The 18,091-nt window shown below is 40.2% G+C and overlaps 1 protein-coding gene across 1 annotated transcript in view; it reads left to right on the top strand.

Moving 5' to 3' along the window:
• LOC139447544 (tumor necrosis factor ligand superfamily member 10-like) overlaps nucleotides 1-17,526 on the top strand; it is a 68,857-nt gene extending 51,331 nt beyond the window's left edge. Inside the window, exons 3-4 of the mRNA XM_071228948.1 lie at nucleotides 12,701-12,802; nucleotides 13,667-17,526. Of these exons, the coding sequence (XP_071085049.1) occupies nucleotides 12,701-12,802; nucleotides 13,667-14,103 (539 nt within the window). The 3' untranslated portion in view covers nucleotides 14,104-17,526. The remainder of the gene's footprint in view (nucleotides 1-12,700; nucleotides 12,803-13,666) is intronic.
• The last annotated feature ends 565 nt before the right edge of the window (nucleotides 17,527-18,091 follow it).

Raw genomic sequence — 18,091 nt, 5'->3', positions numbered from 1 at the left:
TCGAGTGTTAATATGTTATTGTTTCTGGAAATATTATATGTTTCCTTTAATCTAACAACGCAAATTGAAAGACTATATTTCCATCAACGTAACTTGAAACATTTCATTAACTTTGTGTTACATTACTGTAGGTAATTTATCAATTTTATATCAAGGATTGGTTTTCCGTGGCGAATACTACCACCAACGTGAGTCAGAGCGCCTCTGGCATGTGTCTATTCAAAAAGGTTCAAAATAATCACAGGTAGATCCAGAATACTGTATTGTGGCTACAGAAATACCTACCACGCCAAATCAACAAGTGGATCAAGATAACCTATTGTTCACAGCAGGGGTTGTTTATACGTCGTTGTGTGTTGCTAAGTAGAAAATAGCAAGACATGTAAGCTAGAGGTAGCCCGCCACGATTAACGTGATAAAACGCAATCAGGTGGAACGAAGGTTTGACAAAATTCTAAAGGTATGCATAGCAAGGTGGATATGTACGTTCTCAAATACGTAGCTGGGTGTTATTAAACGTGCGCACAAGTGTAAGAAAACCGGACTATATAATGTCCATTCTATTTTTACAAAACAAGTGACCATACATATTTTTCTATAACTTCTGAAACTATTACATATATTTTGATTTACGAAATAATATTTAGTGATTCATTATGACAATATGTAATTTTCTTCATGAAATAACAGACAATGTTACGGATAACAGTTGTTTCGATTTCGATTTGAATACCAAATAATATCAAAAAATGTCGCAACCTCTGCACATTAAGCGAAAATAAGGAGAAATGTCTCCTAAAAGCAGAAGAGTCCATTGTATGATCCGTCTATATTAAACGCATATGTTTATGAATCACTATCAAACAGTGATGACACCAGATTTTGCGAAAAGGTGGCTCTCGTCACAAGCACATGCAAATGCAAATCAATCAAAATAGTTACATCAAATGTATGTATCGTCAACGGAAAAGGCATAAAGAGAAATAACTGATAAACATAGTCACAAAGGCTCTTTACATGTTTAACCAGAGTATGTTAAATATGTATCAGATTTTTCGCCAAGTCTCCGTCCTTTGTTGGGGGTTTTGTACTTGTGTGTTACGTGTTATCGGTGAAGGAACAGGACGACTGGGTTTTCACTGAGGTTTATCAATACGGGAAGGTTTATGCTTTACGAGTGCCTGTAGGCTAGTGCTGGCTTTATTGCTGTTATATTGACGCTGGCTACAATCTGAAATCGCTACACACAAGCATAAAGGCTGACTTTGTGTTTAACAGTTCCCGTGAGACAGGGTGCATTGTTGGAAGGATATTTATTATGTGAAGCCCGCTTTCATCTTTGTTTATTAAGCCGAAACTATGTGTGTGAATCAGTTTTGTAATTTGTACGTTTTCATGATAATTAAGATAACAACATGAACGGTTATTTATAATAGCAATATATTTCAATAAGGCCTGACGTGAAATCGCTATCATTATCCGGCCATCATTTAAATTTTGTTTAATGTAATTCACTAAATTGCAACATATTACAAACCTGCATAAGAGTCTATTTTTCGTAGAAATGTTTGAATTATTTGTGCTTTTGTTTGTTTAGTGACACAATATTACGATTTGAATAAAGAGATTAAATATGTTTGCATTATCAATTTGTCAATTTAAGGGGGGGGGGGGGCTGTCAGCTTGAAAATAACCCCTGTGACAGAATTCAGCCAATCGTTCTTAACGTAGCGTTAAAGCTCAAATGTTGAGGGGGCAGTCGTCTGAGGCCCCGCGATTAGCTGTGCAGTGTTGCGTCCCTTGGGCACACCAGAAACTTATGACTGTTTGTTCGAATCCCGGTTCGCCCCGATTATGTTTCTAGGTTTGTCAGCACCATACCCGTGCTCGTGGGTTTCACTGAAGTGGTAAACGTCTGAGACCTGCATCGCTTCGGACTTTCCTCCAACATTAAGCTGACACGCCTTGATATAACTGGAATACTGTTAAAAGCGGCGTTAAACCCAACTCACTCACTCACTCAAGTGTTGATGTCTGACGAAGGTAACACTAAAAATAGCTATAAAGACGTCTAGATCTGTTATGAAGAGATTACTGAAGGACAGTTACCAAGTTCACATGGTGTATAAATCCTGTCTTTTGACGGTATATTGTGTAGTTCACGACAGGCCAGTGAGCTACAATACGTAAAGTGAATAGACTAAGTATCGCCACACTGACTGTTACAAATACACCTTTCATGTGATGCACTTGTCTCAGAAGCACAACGCTAGGGCGTGGCAGGACGGATAACAAAGATAGGGAGGATAAGGGGCGAAGAAGGCCTCATTAACAATCAAAGCAAGACAAATATTTCCCCCTCCAGACTGTCTTTCTTCAAATTGTTCAGCCGTTTGTCACCTGAATTTTGGCTGACACTAGCACTTGGAAACCTTTGTCTGTTTGCGGAGATCCCCCTTCTCCGCCCCTTTAGAGACCCGGCTTGACCCGCCTCTTTTTCAATATACCGACAGCTCTTTGTAGGATTACAGATATACTGGGGGATTGTTAAAGATCAACATAGGATCCCCCGACCTGATGAGCAGCTTCAAATTGACGGAAAGTGTGAGTTTGGGGGTATAATGCGTTCAAAGCAGCACTGCTGGCTTTAAAGGTTAAACGATGTTTGCAAATCATGAGAGGTAAACGAGTCGTTGTGTGCTGCGCAAACATGAGTACAAACACGACTGGCAGTCCACTGCATACCTTAAGTCGTTGTTTTGTTTCGTGTGTATATCCATGTTTTCTTCATTACATCATCTTATAAGGTTGAAAAAGTTTGTATTCTTCGTGCGAAGAAACAACTTGATGTGGACTTTCTGTATTTCTATAACATTTCAAGAAGTTTTCCTAATAACTTGGTCATAGCAACCACGTGATTATTATATTTTATGCTCTACTGAGGTGTCTGGTTCTGGTAATTTAAGATGTTAACACACGGAAGCAAACTCAAATGTTCTTTTTTTCTCGTGGACAAACCATGAAATAGTGATGCATGGACGGTTGAGTGACTGAACGACTGTGCGCCTAATCATGAACCTCTACAGTGTGGGATTCAAGGCATTCGCCGCAGTTTTGTCCGCTTCTTCAATTTGCGTATGTGTAATTTATGACAGGCAAAAGCTCAGAAGAGCTTCCACATCTACCATCCTCCTCTGAAACGCGAGGCAAAGTTTCATAACGAAGCGCCAGACATTCCTCATCTGGAAAAGGCTGTCTACGATAATGTAGGATGAGGGAAGTTTATGCGAGCCTTTTCTTCTGAGTTTGGATATAATGGGAGTTTGTTCACATTGCCACTGCTCCAACACTCGGTAATATGTCACAAACAACCGCTTTTGTTTGCTGTATCTCTCCAGGAGGTAATTATACCGGCAACATCAGTCAAGGACCCAGCCACAAAACTGTTCACTGACTGGAACTTCAGCAATGAATCTTAATTATCTGTTTCAGTTGTCGGTGTCTTGTTGAATAGGCGCTGATAACTCCGATATGGGCGTGGTTTGAGTATTTGTTTTCATTTGGGAAGTGTGATCCTTTCAAGATCTTTCCGACTGATGCGGATTGAACATTGGAAACTGAGCACAACCCACATTAATTCTCAGACTTTAGTTAAAGAAATCGACGGTTACCGTTTCATTTTCGGAAACACATACCTCAGCATTAAAAAATTATCCGGCTGCCAAACAGTCAAATTCAAAACATAAATCTTCATTATTTTCAAGTTTAACTCGTTTGTGCAGAGTGATTAAACAATTTTAAAAATCGTAGTTTAATCATGAAGTTAATTGTGGGATGTATATCCATTACTCCTGCGTTAGCCGAGAGAAGTAACCAGCATCTTATGAGAGTAATGCACTGGCGTATATCCCGCGGCTCAATTACTCTTAATAGTAACTGATCCTTGTCGTAAAGCTGTTTGACTTACTCCCAAGCTGAGCGTTCTCTGGCTCAAACCGTATAATCACTCCAATTGCCTTAACTGTTAACAGTCTTAATGGACAGGAGAACTATAATCAAGGGTGATAAATAATTCACTGGTAGCTGAGAGGGATGGACAAGGAGAATGGACTGATTGTCGAGCTCATTCGACTAATATCTAAGTTGAATGGATGAATTGAAATAAAATATCATATGTGGTTATACATCTACGAGGTTATCTGTGGGATATGGTAGACTTCCCGTCCCATTTACTGTTTCATGTGAACGCATTTAAGATGTTCCCACTGTGATGTTAGAAATGTTGCTATTAATGTTCGTCCACGCGCCTTATCTTATGATGGTATTATATGGTGTAGAACAGGGTAATAGGTGTTCTTTTGATTCGGTCAATAGTTTATAGGTATGGATAAAGTCTAGCAATTTAACGAATGTATGAGTTTTCACGTTCCATTGCTGATGTCTTCGTATGCATATATTAAGTACTGTTATAGATAAGGTCAACAGTTAGCTTTGGGACAATGTGTCACGTAGATAGACAAAGGGGAATTACAATGGTGGATTTGCATAGCTGGTACGTGACTGAAAGAAAGGGTTTTGATTTAAACGTATTTATTCACAAGAAGTGAACGGGATTGGGGGACAAGTTCTTGCAACTTACACTACGCTCCCCCTGGTATTTGTAAAATTTCACAATTTCAAATTCAATATATATGCATACAACACTGTAGAAGAGACATAAAATGAGAGAGAGAGAGAGAGAGAGAGTTTGTTGAAGGGGAGAGGTGCATTTTGAGAAGTATATTTTAGAAGTTATTTATGTCTTATGAACCCCCGCAATGTTCCAGCAACGTCAGGCGGCTTATAAATAGTAGAGTGTGGATCAAGCAAACCGGTGATTGACATTATGAACATACCATTCCGTCTGGATACAGGATGCTCAATAAAGTCACCGAAGCTGATCCTCCGACTCTTTTAAACGCGAGTTGGCAGGGAATATTCTAACTGGGAATTACCATTTGGAGATTTTAAGGTTATGGTACCAGACCGATACAAAGAAACAGAACACAAATGAGGAGATGAGAGTGTATAGAAGATGGGGAGCAGTCAATGAAGAAGACACTGAGAGATATAGATACCATCTGTATCAACGTAAACATCTACGCTGTACCGTACAACCCCATAATAATGCCATTTTGTTTCACGTTCCTGTGTATCAAAATTGGCCCGCTCATATTTTCTCCCCCAATCCCCTTGGGGTGTATCCAGGTGGATGAGTAGAGGTGACTTAGAAATGTCAGAGAGTTTACTCGAGCCGTCTTACCCATTCTTTCAACTCTCGAGAACTTAAGAGTCGACCTTTACCGAGTGCTTAAGTGCTGCACGTGCTGACAATATGCGTGTGGTAAGAGACGGCATTGTGCTCTCGCTGGTACTGAGAATAGACTCAGTCTTACGTATCGTGCCTTGCATCTTGGCCGATCTAGTGACAGACGCGGGAGCTATGTTGAGGAAGCATATCGGTTTGGGTTTAAACATTTCTCTCCTCTCTTCCAGTCTATATAGCTACGGTAGAGAGACACCATTCTTCCTTCGCACGTGGCCGCCATTTTGTGAAGTGCGCGTGGCTCTCGGATTGATACGCGCCATGTGTTTGTGATTTGGATGTAAACAAAATAGTGCACGTTTCGCCGATCGCTGTCAATTAGGAATGAATACACTTTGTATTTATACACTTTTACACATATGGTTAAAACCAATCTGTCAGGACAGATGACGTTGAGAAATAAATCATGGGGGCTGGGGAAAATAAATTTCCCCACTCCACAAAAGCAAGCTTATGTATAGGAGAGGTACCAACTAACATCTGTGCTACCAGTAACCAGATTTTACATTAAAACTAACGAAGATTTATATTTGTAATATTCTGTTCAATACTTCATCTCGGGAAGGCCTAGGTCAGAGTTATGGTGATATTTCATATTTCAACCCCAATACACGTTCGGTTAATAATTCTCCAGCTAGCTCCAGCTTCATCAACTTGTGGTTTCTTCTAAGAGGTAATGGGGTATATTGATTTATTGTCATTTCTCATCGCCGGTATACGCAGCTTCAGAATGAGTTTTTGCGAACTCCATCGCGAGATATCGTCGGGGAAGCAGTGTTGAAAACACATTCGCGAACAATTTGCTGATATGATCTGATGCCAATTTGGCTTGTTTGTCAATGCCTATGTTAACACATCTCCATGTACCAGTTAAACGTTATTAATACGCAAACGAACTTTTGAAAGTTAGTACATCTTTACGGATGCTCACAGCGTTGCTTAGCGCGCCGACGTGGATCACTGCTCATGATACTGATCACTGGATTGTCCGGTCCAGACGTAATTGTTTATAGGTCGCCGTCGTATGGCAGGGTTTTGCTTGATGCGGCGACAATCGCTTTTTTATGAGTGCCAGATCTGTTTTGCATTTTGCGCTTTGTGGATCTATTTCGGCAGGTGGTCAAGTTTACTGTCCTTTGAAGATCTTTAAGTCATGACTTGAGCCATCAATGTAATCACAGAATGAATGCTGTTGAGTTAACTGTGGGCTCTGTACATTTCGTCTACGACCACTGACGGAAATTTCGACGAATCAGTACAATATCATGATCCATAACATCCCCTATCTTTGTATATTCCTCTCAAAACGTTTCTTGAAAGATTGTGGTCCGGACTCGATTACTTACAGACCGCCATCATATAGCTGGAATATTGCTGGCATTAAACAACAAACATAAAAGATTCAGATCTGTTACATGAACAGGTTGTGGGTACTTCTGATAGTTGAAGTACATTATAAAGAATAGATGTGTCATAGTTGATAATTCATCGAATACATCAATGTATCGTAGCCTTCTGATGCTCTACAGCAAACGGAAACCCATTGTGTGGGCCACTGTACTGTGGGCGAGTATCGGTGCCCGGCATATACAACAGTGAGCGCTGCGGTGTACAATACACAGAATGAGATATATTATGCAGCAATCACGATGGCGAGTCCAGAGCGTTGAAGACTGCATAATGCCAGCCTACCAGAGCCAGCGCTTAGGCGAGACTTGAAGTAGATGAGCAGGGTGGCGTGAGTGGAGCTAAACCAACATGGCGGAGTGTCATTTTCCATTATTCATGTGATTCATGTCTCTCTATCAAAGTGTTACCTGTAATCAATCACTGCATTATCGATTACCTCACAGGTAGCGTTTGGAGTGAGATCTAATCTACAGGTAGAAATTGCATTTCTTCGTTCATACAGGCAGTAAGAGACGGCCGCTCAGAAGACAAGGAAATGGCCTTTTTGTCGTTATGATTAATTTTGTAGGAACGTGGAGCAGTCCTTTGTTTCTAATCTTAGCCGGACAGACGGAGGTTGTGATTCATCGATGTTGGAAATTTCGACATATTGGTAACGTCGATAGGTAGCCAATAAGGAAGCGTGCTTGTCGTTACTGGGTTCGATTGCACATAGTTGTGAATGGTGTACAATCATATTGCTGCTTTAAAGCTGTATGGCCTTAAACGGTGTCTATTTCTACAAACTCATTTTATACAGACAGGGTGAAACAATGGGTTAAATCATGTTTATTAAAAGCCCGTACGCGGATTGAGAGGGGAGAAGGGGTGAGTGTTTGTACAAGCATGCGCACCCCACATTTTGAAGCATTTAAAAAAATTCCTTTGAAATTGATGAGGTAATTTTCCGGATGGTGATAACAAAATGCTCCCCTTCGTTTTTAATAGCGTATCCAGGCTTGGTGTGGCTATAATGAATCGGTTACATTTGCTGTTTTTCTTTTTCAAACTTCCCCGATTTTCTGTTTTTATGTATCCATTAAACCATCATATCAAATGTTACTCTCCAACCGTCATTACTGCATAACTCAACACTAAGTCAATACATTTTATAATTACACCACCAGCACCCTGTCGCTGTATTGTCGTGTTCAAACACACAATCCCATTACGGAGAACCATTTTCCCCAGTTGGAAAAAGATATGCTATGTTTGATTATTTCAAATATCCCAAATTGGAGTTTCTCAGCAGGAGCAATGGTGCCTGTCACCGAGTCCTGACAAGGAGAAATAATCCCGCAGCATTTGAAATGTTTACTTGTTGCAGAAACATGAATTCTCACTCACAGCGATAGCTCAAATTTATTTCAAAACCACTTGAATGAACATGTGTCATTTCTGATAGATTGGCTCCCGTGCCACTGTGGAGATGTGGAGTGTTGGGTTTCTCCGTGTTATCCCCTTGTGGAGGCCGGATTACCTCTGGGATTACCAACAGCACTCGAGCTGAAAGATACGGTTACTTTAGTCCGCATCCTCTGTTAGGTGAAATCTCAGACAGGACCATTGCTCGGTTAATCAGTGACGTTGAGTTGGAGTGGGTTTTGTGAGCTTGGTGTGAGTTACTTTGAGATAATGGAACTCAAGTTCGTCATCGGTAACGGCACTGTTTGACTGAGTGGTTGTCGCAGCATACGCTTATAAATCAACACATTTGTAGTGGAACGGTCGGTGGAAGTGGTCTGCCTCTTGTCGCTGTGAGGTTCGACCATTGCCTGCGGTGGTCGAGGTTCGAATTCCAGATCCTTGTTTAGTCAGGGCGATGCCCGTGTTCGGAAGAAAACGTGTAGAAACCTTGTACAGTAAACTACGTTTATAACGAACACGCTTATAACAAACTGACGGATGTAACGAACTTACTTTTTTGTCCCGACTATTTGCTGTAGTTGTATGCTGTATATAGGCTGAAAACAGTCTTCGAAACACTGCAAGGCCCAAAACATAACTATGATACCAGTATGAAACAGCAATTTCTTAGTTGTTTTATGTTTAGTTACCATCAACCATGGTGTGTACTTTATTCTGCCTGGCAGTTTTTACCACAACACTTCTGTTAAAGGTGTTTGTTTTGTTTGTTCCTTGTTTAACGCCGCACTCAGCAATGTTCCAGCTATATGACGGCGGTCTGTAAATAATCGATTCTGACTAGACAATCCAGTGATTAACACTATGAGCATCGATCCACGCAATTGGGATACTGTGACATGCATAATTATGTCGAAAGAGGCGACTAACGGGATCGGGTTGTCAGGTTCGCTGACTTGGTTGATGCATGTCACCGTATCCCAATTGTGTAGATCGATGCTCATGATATCAATCACTGGACTGTCTGGTCAGACTCGATTATTTACAGACCGCCGTCATATAGCTGGAACATTGCTGAGTGCGGCGTTAATCAAGGAACAAACAAAACAAACACCTTTAACAGAAGTGTTGTGGTAAAAACTGCCAGGCAGAATAAAGTACACACCATGGTTGATGGTAACTAAACATAAAACAACTAAGAAATTGCTGTTTCATAATGGTATCATAGTTATGTTTTGGACCTTGCAGTGTTTCGAAGACTGTTTTCAGCCTATAACATTTTTATTATACTTTCTTGTAATTTTGCCATCACTTTAGCGGAAACATGTTACATAGACAACATGACTATTGAACTAACAATCATTATTCCATTGAACTACTAACCCGTGCCGCCTTTGAACTAATAACCTGTGCGTGCCGCCCATGAGTCTATAACAAACTTGGTCATATTATAATGTTTGGCAGAAGTCAATAGTACGATTAACCTAGCACCAAAATTGTAATTACGGGCTAATCAAAGCACAACGTTGACAGCTAATATGCACTGTCCCTGGTTCGAGATTACACCGCAATGAGTGGTCACGTCATCATTATCTGAGCACACTTAATCTCATCACGCCCCGAGAGCAATCTGCATCTTTTTCACTGCTGAATGGCGGTACCGGTGTATTAAATTTGTGATTTTGATTGAAGTCGGAAACGACAGGGACCGAGACTTCTCTATCATGTCCGAATTGTATTCAAACTCACTGCCGTCCTTACTTTTCCGTGTCTCGTAATGTGGTGGAATGATTACAGCCGTGATATTCACTTATCTCCTTGTGCTGAAAGGTCTCCGATTTCAATGCGTTTGTGTAGCGATGATAGCCAAGGAAAGTGGACGTGGCATTGACAGACACAGCGCTTTATTACCTTGAACCAAACTACCAAAGTAAGGTCAAACTGAAACGTCTGGCATATAACGATTTTGAGATATAACATGGATATAAAATGAATGTAACATGAAAGTATTAAAAATCTGTTTGTGTTATTATTATAAGCCCGTTTGTTCCAACTAAAATATATATTTCCTGAAACGGTTCTAATTTGAGGAAAATGGTAGTTAAGTTGTTTCTTAGTCATAACTGTGCATTGACTGTCCCTGCACCTTCAAACTCCATGTTAAGAGAACACTTAATGGTTGCCTTTATTCGCTCACGTGCCAATTTTCAGGAGAGGCTGTGTCTCCTTATGTTGACGCAATAGCACGTGAAGGGTCTTAAAATAAATCTAGATTAAATTTCTTTTCCACTTTGCCACAACCCTGATTGCGTCGCAATTTAAAGTCACTTGTCAAATTCTACGAGGGTATTTTCTTTCGCCGCGTGAAGTCATTATTATGCGGAGGGAGAACTTGGTCATTAAACTTGCTGGCTGCACTTGTTATAATAGCATGTCGGTACGGATAAATACGCAAAGGCGAGAAAACGTAATTAAGACTGTGTGTTTTTGAGAGTTTTGTCAGAGAATAACGTTCGTCTGATTGTGAAATTACCCAGATTCCTTTGCAGTGTGTGAAAAAGTGGTTGGAAATACAGCATTAGCACATCGCTGTTAATTGCCTTCAGGGAAAGTGAATACTCTATGATTGCATATTATAGTGAGTAAACACGCCGGCATTGCTCTAAGGCCAAGTGCTCTGATCGCGGAATGTAATCATCAAGTATTGATTGATCTATCGATCTCTCAGCTGTCGATCTTACGCCAATACATGTTAGTTTTGTGTAATAATGCCAACTTTAATGAGTGCCAGTGCTGGTGCTGATTTGTTGATTTAGCACTTTCCCAGTGTCATAGTTTTGTTTATTGCGGGGCATTTGCAACGTTCTGATAGAGGGATTGTGGCATCGTTCAGGGAAACTCCGTTGTGAGGCTTCTCTTTGTAAAATGAGGAATTGGTTGCCATGGATACTTCATGGTTTTATTCAATTTTAATGCAGGCATTGGAAAGCTCTCAATTGATTCCAATCTCAGCCTGTTGTACTCGTGATTTGATGCGAATATAATTGATGGCCTGTATTTATTTTTAACAAAACATAAAATCTTTTGTGAGGCACTGCCTGTCTTATTCGTTTGTATGAATAATAGCTATGCACACAAACCGCTCCTTTTTATCAATATCAAAATCTAATTATCTAAAATAAAACCATTTGCCTTTTTGATCTGCATTAATAAGGACTTGACTTTATCATCTAAAACATAATTTTGAATTAATAGCATATATGCAATAATTCGCATAGTGAACAAGGAAATTCCATTTAATTTCCTATATTTTTTCCTGTCCCATAAGTCAGTCATTTCATTTCCGTGTGGGGGGCGGTCGGGTAGCTCACTCAGTTCCGTGTGACAAAACAGTCTTCAGTCACAATGACTCCTATTAAGGAATCAGAGATAAATTCATAAAACGATTCTTTACAATCCAAATCTGACGTAAAAACCCAATTCCACGGAGGATAATTCATTATGACGAACTGAATCAATGTTGAGCGTGTTGTTTGCCAGACTCCCGGAATCACATCATCCAATAGGAACCCAGTATCCCTTTGGGAGTCATTCAGAACAGCCAATCATAGGCACGCTCCCTTGAGATTCAAATCCGAGCAGCCAATCAGATGAAGCGATCTCTGTAGATGGCGAGCAGGGAGGTTAATGATAAGGTGTGATCGAAGCAGTATAGCCGACCTCAATCTCTGCTGCCATAGTTACATTTATTGCACATCAATGGCAGGATGTTTGGCAGCTCAGGGGAGACAACAACAATCTATGTACAGTTGAACCTCGTAAATCTGGATATCTCTAATCCGGTTTTGTTTCTCTGACGCGAGGACGATTCACGGGTTAGATATTCATTTGTCAAGATTTGTTCTAAAGTTCGGGTTTTCTTCATCCATCCTGTGCTGATTCCAGCTGTGGTTCTTATCGTTCTCTAATACAAAATACAATTTCTTTGTTTGACGAATTGCACATTAAATGTAATAACTTGTTTTAGTTCCCTTATTGTGAATGACATAAATGTATACTTGATGTCTGATCGAGGCTGGTAAACAATACAATTTCTGGATTGCATGGAAATGTAAATTAATATTTTGTATACAGTTCATAACTGTTCTCGGTTTCGCTGTCAGGTGATACACTGGTACTGATCGATATTGTTGTAGGTGTTTGCCGTTGGCGCGAATAGCTGAAAAAATGCTGATGCGGCATTAAAACATTTTCACTTTCTCACCCGTTACCATTATGCAAATTAAATATTTTGCTAAATTCTGTGCATATGAATGGATATTGTCAACAGTAACTGTTACAAACATTGTTTTCAGAGCGATCAATACGTTTAGTGAATGAGTGAGTTTGGTTTTACGTCGTTTTTAGCAACACACATTGTACCCATGTGGAGATTAGAACAGCAGACTACCACACCACCCCCATTACGTTGAAGTTGATGTTTTAGGTTGAAGTGAACTTACGTTTTTCTTTGTGTTTCAGGTAATATCAAGATCCCCAGCAGCAGCATGGGGTCCGCCACAGACGTGGACAGGCCTGCCGCCCATCTGATGGGGGATGTTCAACGCATGGATCAAACCCAAGGTAAACAGCCAAGTGTTGTCCCGTGTACACTGGGTGGTTGAGGTGTTGAAATTAGGTGACCTGGAGAGTTTCAGTTTCAGTATTCAGGAAATTCAGGCTGTGTCTACATGGAATAGTTCCTTTTGATTGGATATCATTCACTGTAATCATGGGATGATTCTGAACACTGGCATGTGTATCGTTTGAAAGGCATTTCTCAGAAGATGACGGATGAGGCACAACCTTAATGGATAACATCTTCTTTATCATACTGTATGATCGACGTCTCGGTATAGATCCTTCTACATGATAATAAAACAAGTTGTTATCCATGAAATTTGTGTCCACTTTGACCGGCATGTGATTGTTAAATGAATAGTTATGCTTCAAAGTCGTCTTACTTGGAACGTGCAGGCTCGAGAAAGGTGCACTGAGTCGATTCCTCTATTAGCGTGTTTTTCCTAAAGTGTACTATACAAACTGGTATTATTTTCTCTGTTGCAATATAAGAATTATTCTGTGAACTATTGTAACCAAAGCAAATTCCTTATGCAATCGGCGTGTTTCAGATAAAATAGCATACGTAACAATAACGTGCCAGTGAAAATGTTGATGTTGATACAAACAAAATAAACTAACATAATCAAGTTAGAGTTTAAGCAGAAAAATGCTTGTTCCCTGAAAATATGTACTTTTGATGGAGACAAGCAATTACATTAATATTATAAATTGAAAAGGTAGATGGTAGATGCTACAGTGACGACATCTGAATGTACTTGATACTCGTGGAACAAACTATGGCCTGTGAGCCAAGTCAATTATAAGTTGATGTTGAATACAATCACGTCAGAATAACAATGGGCTACACATATTCTTCCTCTTCAGTTCCAGGCAAGCAGTTCCCCATCTCGAGTTGGATCTATTCCACAGACCTTGCCTTCAGCGACCACGTCAGCTACCGACATGGCCGCATCGTGGTTCCCACCGACGGCCTCTTCTACGTCTACAGCCAAATCTCCTTCCTCGAGGTTTTCAACGTCCGCAATGACGGTAGCAGCAGCTCCTACAGCACGGAGTCCCCCTCCCTCTCCCACTATCTCTACCGCTACAACATCATTTACCCTCACGGCGGCGAGGAGACGCTCATCCAGAACTCCATCACAAAGTGTTGGGGACAGAACAAGGCCTTTGGGGAGTACACCAGCTACCTTGGGGCTGTGTTCCATCTCCGCCAAGGCGATGAAGTTTTTGTGAAGGTCTCTAACATCACCATGGTCTCGAGGGACCCTAAGTCTAACTATTTTGGCCTGTTCAAGCTCTGAGGTTGAATATGACTGTATGCTACGTCTGTGAGTTTGCGTGAAGCTACTTCTGAATGGCGTATGAGTGAATGAATATGTGTGTGTGTGTGTGTTCGAATTGAATCTAATTCTGAGGGATGCGTGAGATATTTTGAAAAAAATGCTCTATTTCTAAGTGATCTTGTCATCGCTATATGCATGTAAAAAAGTGCAAAGAGTTGACGTTCGTTTATGAAAATATTCGAATTCGAATCCATTGTAAAAATACCATTGTTTCTAATAATCTATTATGTTGTTGATTGTTGTTCTGGTTAGCGGAGGACTAGCTAGGAGTAATACATCCTGTGTAACGTTGCCATCAGGGCTGCGGCACTCGTCAGCGTCAATGTTACAGGTCTTTGTTGAACAGGCGTTATCGTAACACAAAGCAAGGACGTGGCATCTCAAGTCAGTCATTACATCATCCCCAATCACGCTGTCTCGAGAGTATGAAGTCTAAGTCTTCAATGGGCATTGGCCAAGGTAAGAGGCCGTTGCTAGGCATATAGAAGACGGTCATCAGATTCTAAGTCCATTAACTGCTGACAATGGTGCTTGTTACTCGTTCCCAGATCCCTGTTCACATTTCTGTCTCCACTCTGCCAAATTACACCAAATTTGCAGGGGGATCCTTTGTCCTCTATTTTGTCTCCGTACATTTGCCGGCTACCGACTGTCTGTATATTTTGTGGACGTATTTATCAGCTTCGTTAGGTCCGTGGTTGACAATGGTGATTCCTGGTTAGAAGTCCCAGCAACCTATGCAGGTCAAAATAGGCGACAAAATGGATCGGTGGTCGGGCTGAGTGACTTGGTGGATAGTGTGTTTTGCTCCCCGATAATTAGTCCAGTCATATACCTGGAATATTGCTGAGTGTGGCTTTAAATACAACTAGTACGTGGTACATTGTGTACATTTTACCCCAACGTCATTGCATTGCAGGGGGACACATAAGGATACATCATCGACGTGTGTCTAAACCTACCTCCCCAATCTGGCATTCTATTTCACTAGCGGATTTTAAGTTAGAGTGAATGTTAATTATTAAGCGAATGATAGTTATTAAGTTCCTTTGTTGGTGGGATCTGGCGTTCCTAATAATATTGGTCGATAAGATTTCTGAACTGATCGGTTAAGACATAATTCCACATCTGTTTCGAATCTACCGATGACCAATTGCTATATCGGCGCTGCGGAGACTGTGTCCACAACACAATCTCTGAACTCATTTTACCACTGGCAAGAGTCACTCCATCTTCTTTGACCACGAATGCCAGGTTAGTTAAGGAAATCACCATGTTATCGTTAAACATCAGTCTGAATCTCCCTTGGGGCATCTGTTCACATTACTTGACACACGTTAAGGTGACCTCAATCCCCTTTTATGACGGAGAAGAAATCATGCTGTAATTTGTTAAGGCAATTCGCCCGTTCGTTGGCTTTCCCTTGTCTCTGGTCATGTGTAAACCTTGGACGGTACAGCATGAGGTTCATGTCCTTAACGAAGGTAGTTTTTGTTTTGTTAACGTCAATATGTATTGTTATTTACATACTGCATTATGCTGTAAATCAGTGATGTACTCTCAGCATCCAATAGTTATCTGTATTGGCTGAACTATAATGTATAGTGTGAGTTGATTTTTTTTAATAAAACATGTGTATCATTGCTCATATACAAGTTTAATTTGCCCATCGCTGCATCATCACATGCCTAGGAAACAGCGATAACGTATTGTATTTTATGAAATTGTTGACTGTGTATTGTAAATAGATATTTTGTGAAATGCTTTAAAATTTGCATTTTGGTCAAGATAAAAAAATAATATATTTGAGTTGGAAAATGATTGTTTGTTGAACCTAGAAGCTGCTTGTTTATAGAAAACAATTGTTTCCATAAAAAAACTATTAACTGTCATGCCCAACATTATTTAGTGTTTATGATTATGATATGTATCGACCTCATTTTTGGTCAATTTGGTAATTAATCAATATTTAGATTAATCATACGTAGAACTAATTAAAAACGAGAAACGCATAAAAACGTCCATGGTATACCGAAGCTTCGATAGCATCAACATTAAAACTCTATATCAGTATATCAAAGTATTCATTTCATTGGGGATTACTTATCAATGGTGTTCAAATTGATATGCACAAGTATTCATTCATCTAACGTGTTCTTTGTGTGAATGCTGCCCTGTATGTGTTATTAACGTTTTTATTTTATAGTTTTGTAGGCGCCCAACAAAACCAATGAATCTCCTTGTCATAATAGAATGCTAGTCTACCTATAGTTCTCTAGGTGATATTTATATCTCTCCCATTCTATTGGTTGCATTGCTCACGTGACCATTTACCTTGACATTGTAAATAACGTCGCTTCATTTTCTGCCTTGTGACGTCATATAAGATCTCCACAATGGTTGCAGTAGGGTGTTCAGAAAATTACATTCCAGCATCCTGCTCTTATAATGTGTTCCAGAATTGCTTTTATTCATGAAACCATTGTATTCTCTAGTATGTGTAATAATGGATTTATTTTGGCTACTATTCTTGTGTTTGTTACTCTAAATCCCCTTGATAACAATAGTAAGGGGTCGTGGATGTTTCTTACTGCCCATTACGCATGATTTTGGTTGTTCCAAACCGTGTGTGAAATAACTATCTTTTAAAGGATTCCACAGACGGATGCGATAGCGTTCTGATTACGTTGTCCTTTTTTCTTCACGCGATTGATAGTAAAGTGTAAAGTTAGTGCTTGAGATAACTTGAGATACCGTATTCGACGTAATAAGCGCCCCGCTATAACAAGCGCCCATGGCGATATTTGCTAATATATTTGCTAGTGAACAATCCCAGTAAACACCCCTTATTTATTCGTGTATAATACGCACTCGTGCGTTACATGCACTTTATTATGGGCAATTAAATTCTGGAAAATACATATGTCGTGTATAATACACACAGACTTTTCTTTTGTATCATTTCAGGCTGTTAGCATAAACCACGAAATTTAAGATCTGTTTTTTTCTCACCAAAATTATATTCTAATACGAGCCCCCTATTTCTAATTTTGAGAGCGCCCTGGGCGCTTATTGCGCCGAATACGGTAAGTTGTCGTCAGTACTTACATGGGCGACCATCGAGGAAGACTTGTGACGTACTTGTTTCACAGTCTCTGTGTTGTGTCATGTTATCCTGGGAGTGTCGGCTAGCTGAAACAATGCTGAAACTAACGCGTAATACCCCAGACTAAAACTGTGAAGTTACAAAATTGTTTGTCATTAAAGTGTATATCTATGCTTTGCCTAGTTTTGATGTTTTTTTGATCTGCAACATTTGTCAAAATGTTAAAATTGACATGTGATATTTTTGTAATTAAAGTCTTTGTGATATAAATCGCTTATATGTGTTTCGTGTTGTTGTTAAGAACGTGCTTATATGTTCCTGTTATAGTGTACCATGTGTGCTCTTGGACATTGCCATGGGTTTACAGTGAAGCGTGTCCATCGTAAATGTCTGGCTGCTGTTACTGCTACCAGTTTTTCGGAATTTTCGGATTGCGTCCCACTTGTGTCCCTTGTCCAAGCCAGGATCCGATGGCAGGGGTTGATTAGGTCTTCAGCAACCCATGCTTGCTGTAAAAGGCGCCTATGGTTGTCGTTAAAGGCGACTAACAGGATCGGGTGGTCAGGCTCTCTGACCTGGTTGATTGATGTCATTGTATGATAATCCCAGTTGAGTGGATCGATGCTTATGATGTCAAGTACTGGATTTTCTGGTCCAGACTCGATTATTTATAGACCGCCATAAATTAGCTGGACTATTGCTGGGTGCGGCGTTAAACAGCATGAGTCAAACAAACACAGCGGTCATGATCTCAGTGTAACAGCACCATTCCCGTGCTCGAAGGTTTCATCAAAGTCATAAACGTATCCGATCTGCGTCAATTTAAATTGCCCAATTACT

Source organism: Haliotis cracherodii, unplaced genomic scaffold (assembly GCF_022045235.1).
Source record: "Haliotis cracherodii isolate W230 unplaced genomic scaffold, xgHalCrac1.p SCAF_7, whole genome shotgun sequence".
Lineage (NCBI taxonomy): Eukaryota > Metazoa > Mollusca > Gastropoda > Lepetellida > Haliotidae > Haliotis > Haliotis cracherodii.
The sequence above is the reverse complement of the archived record's forward strand: the minus strand, read 5'-3'. Positions and strand labels throughout refer to the sequence as shown.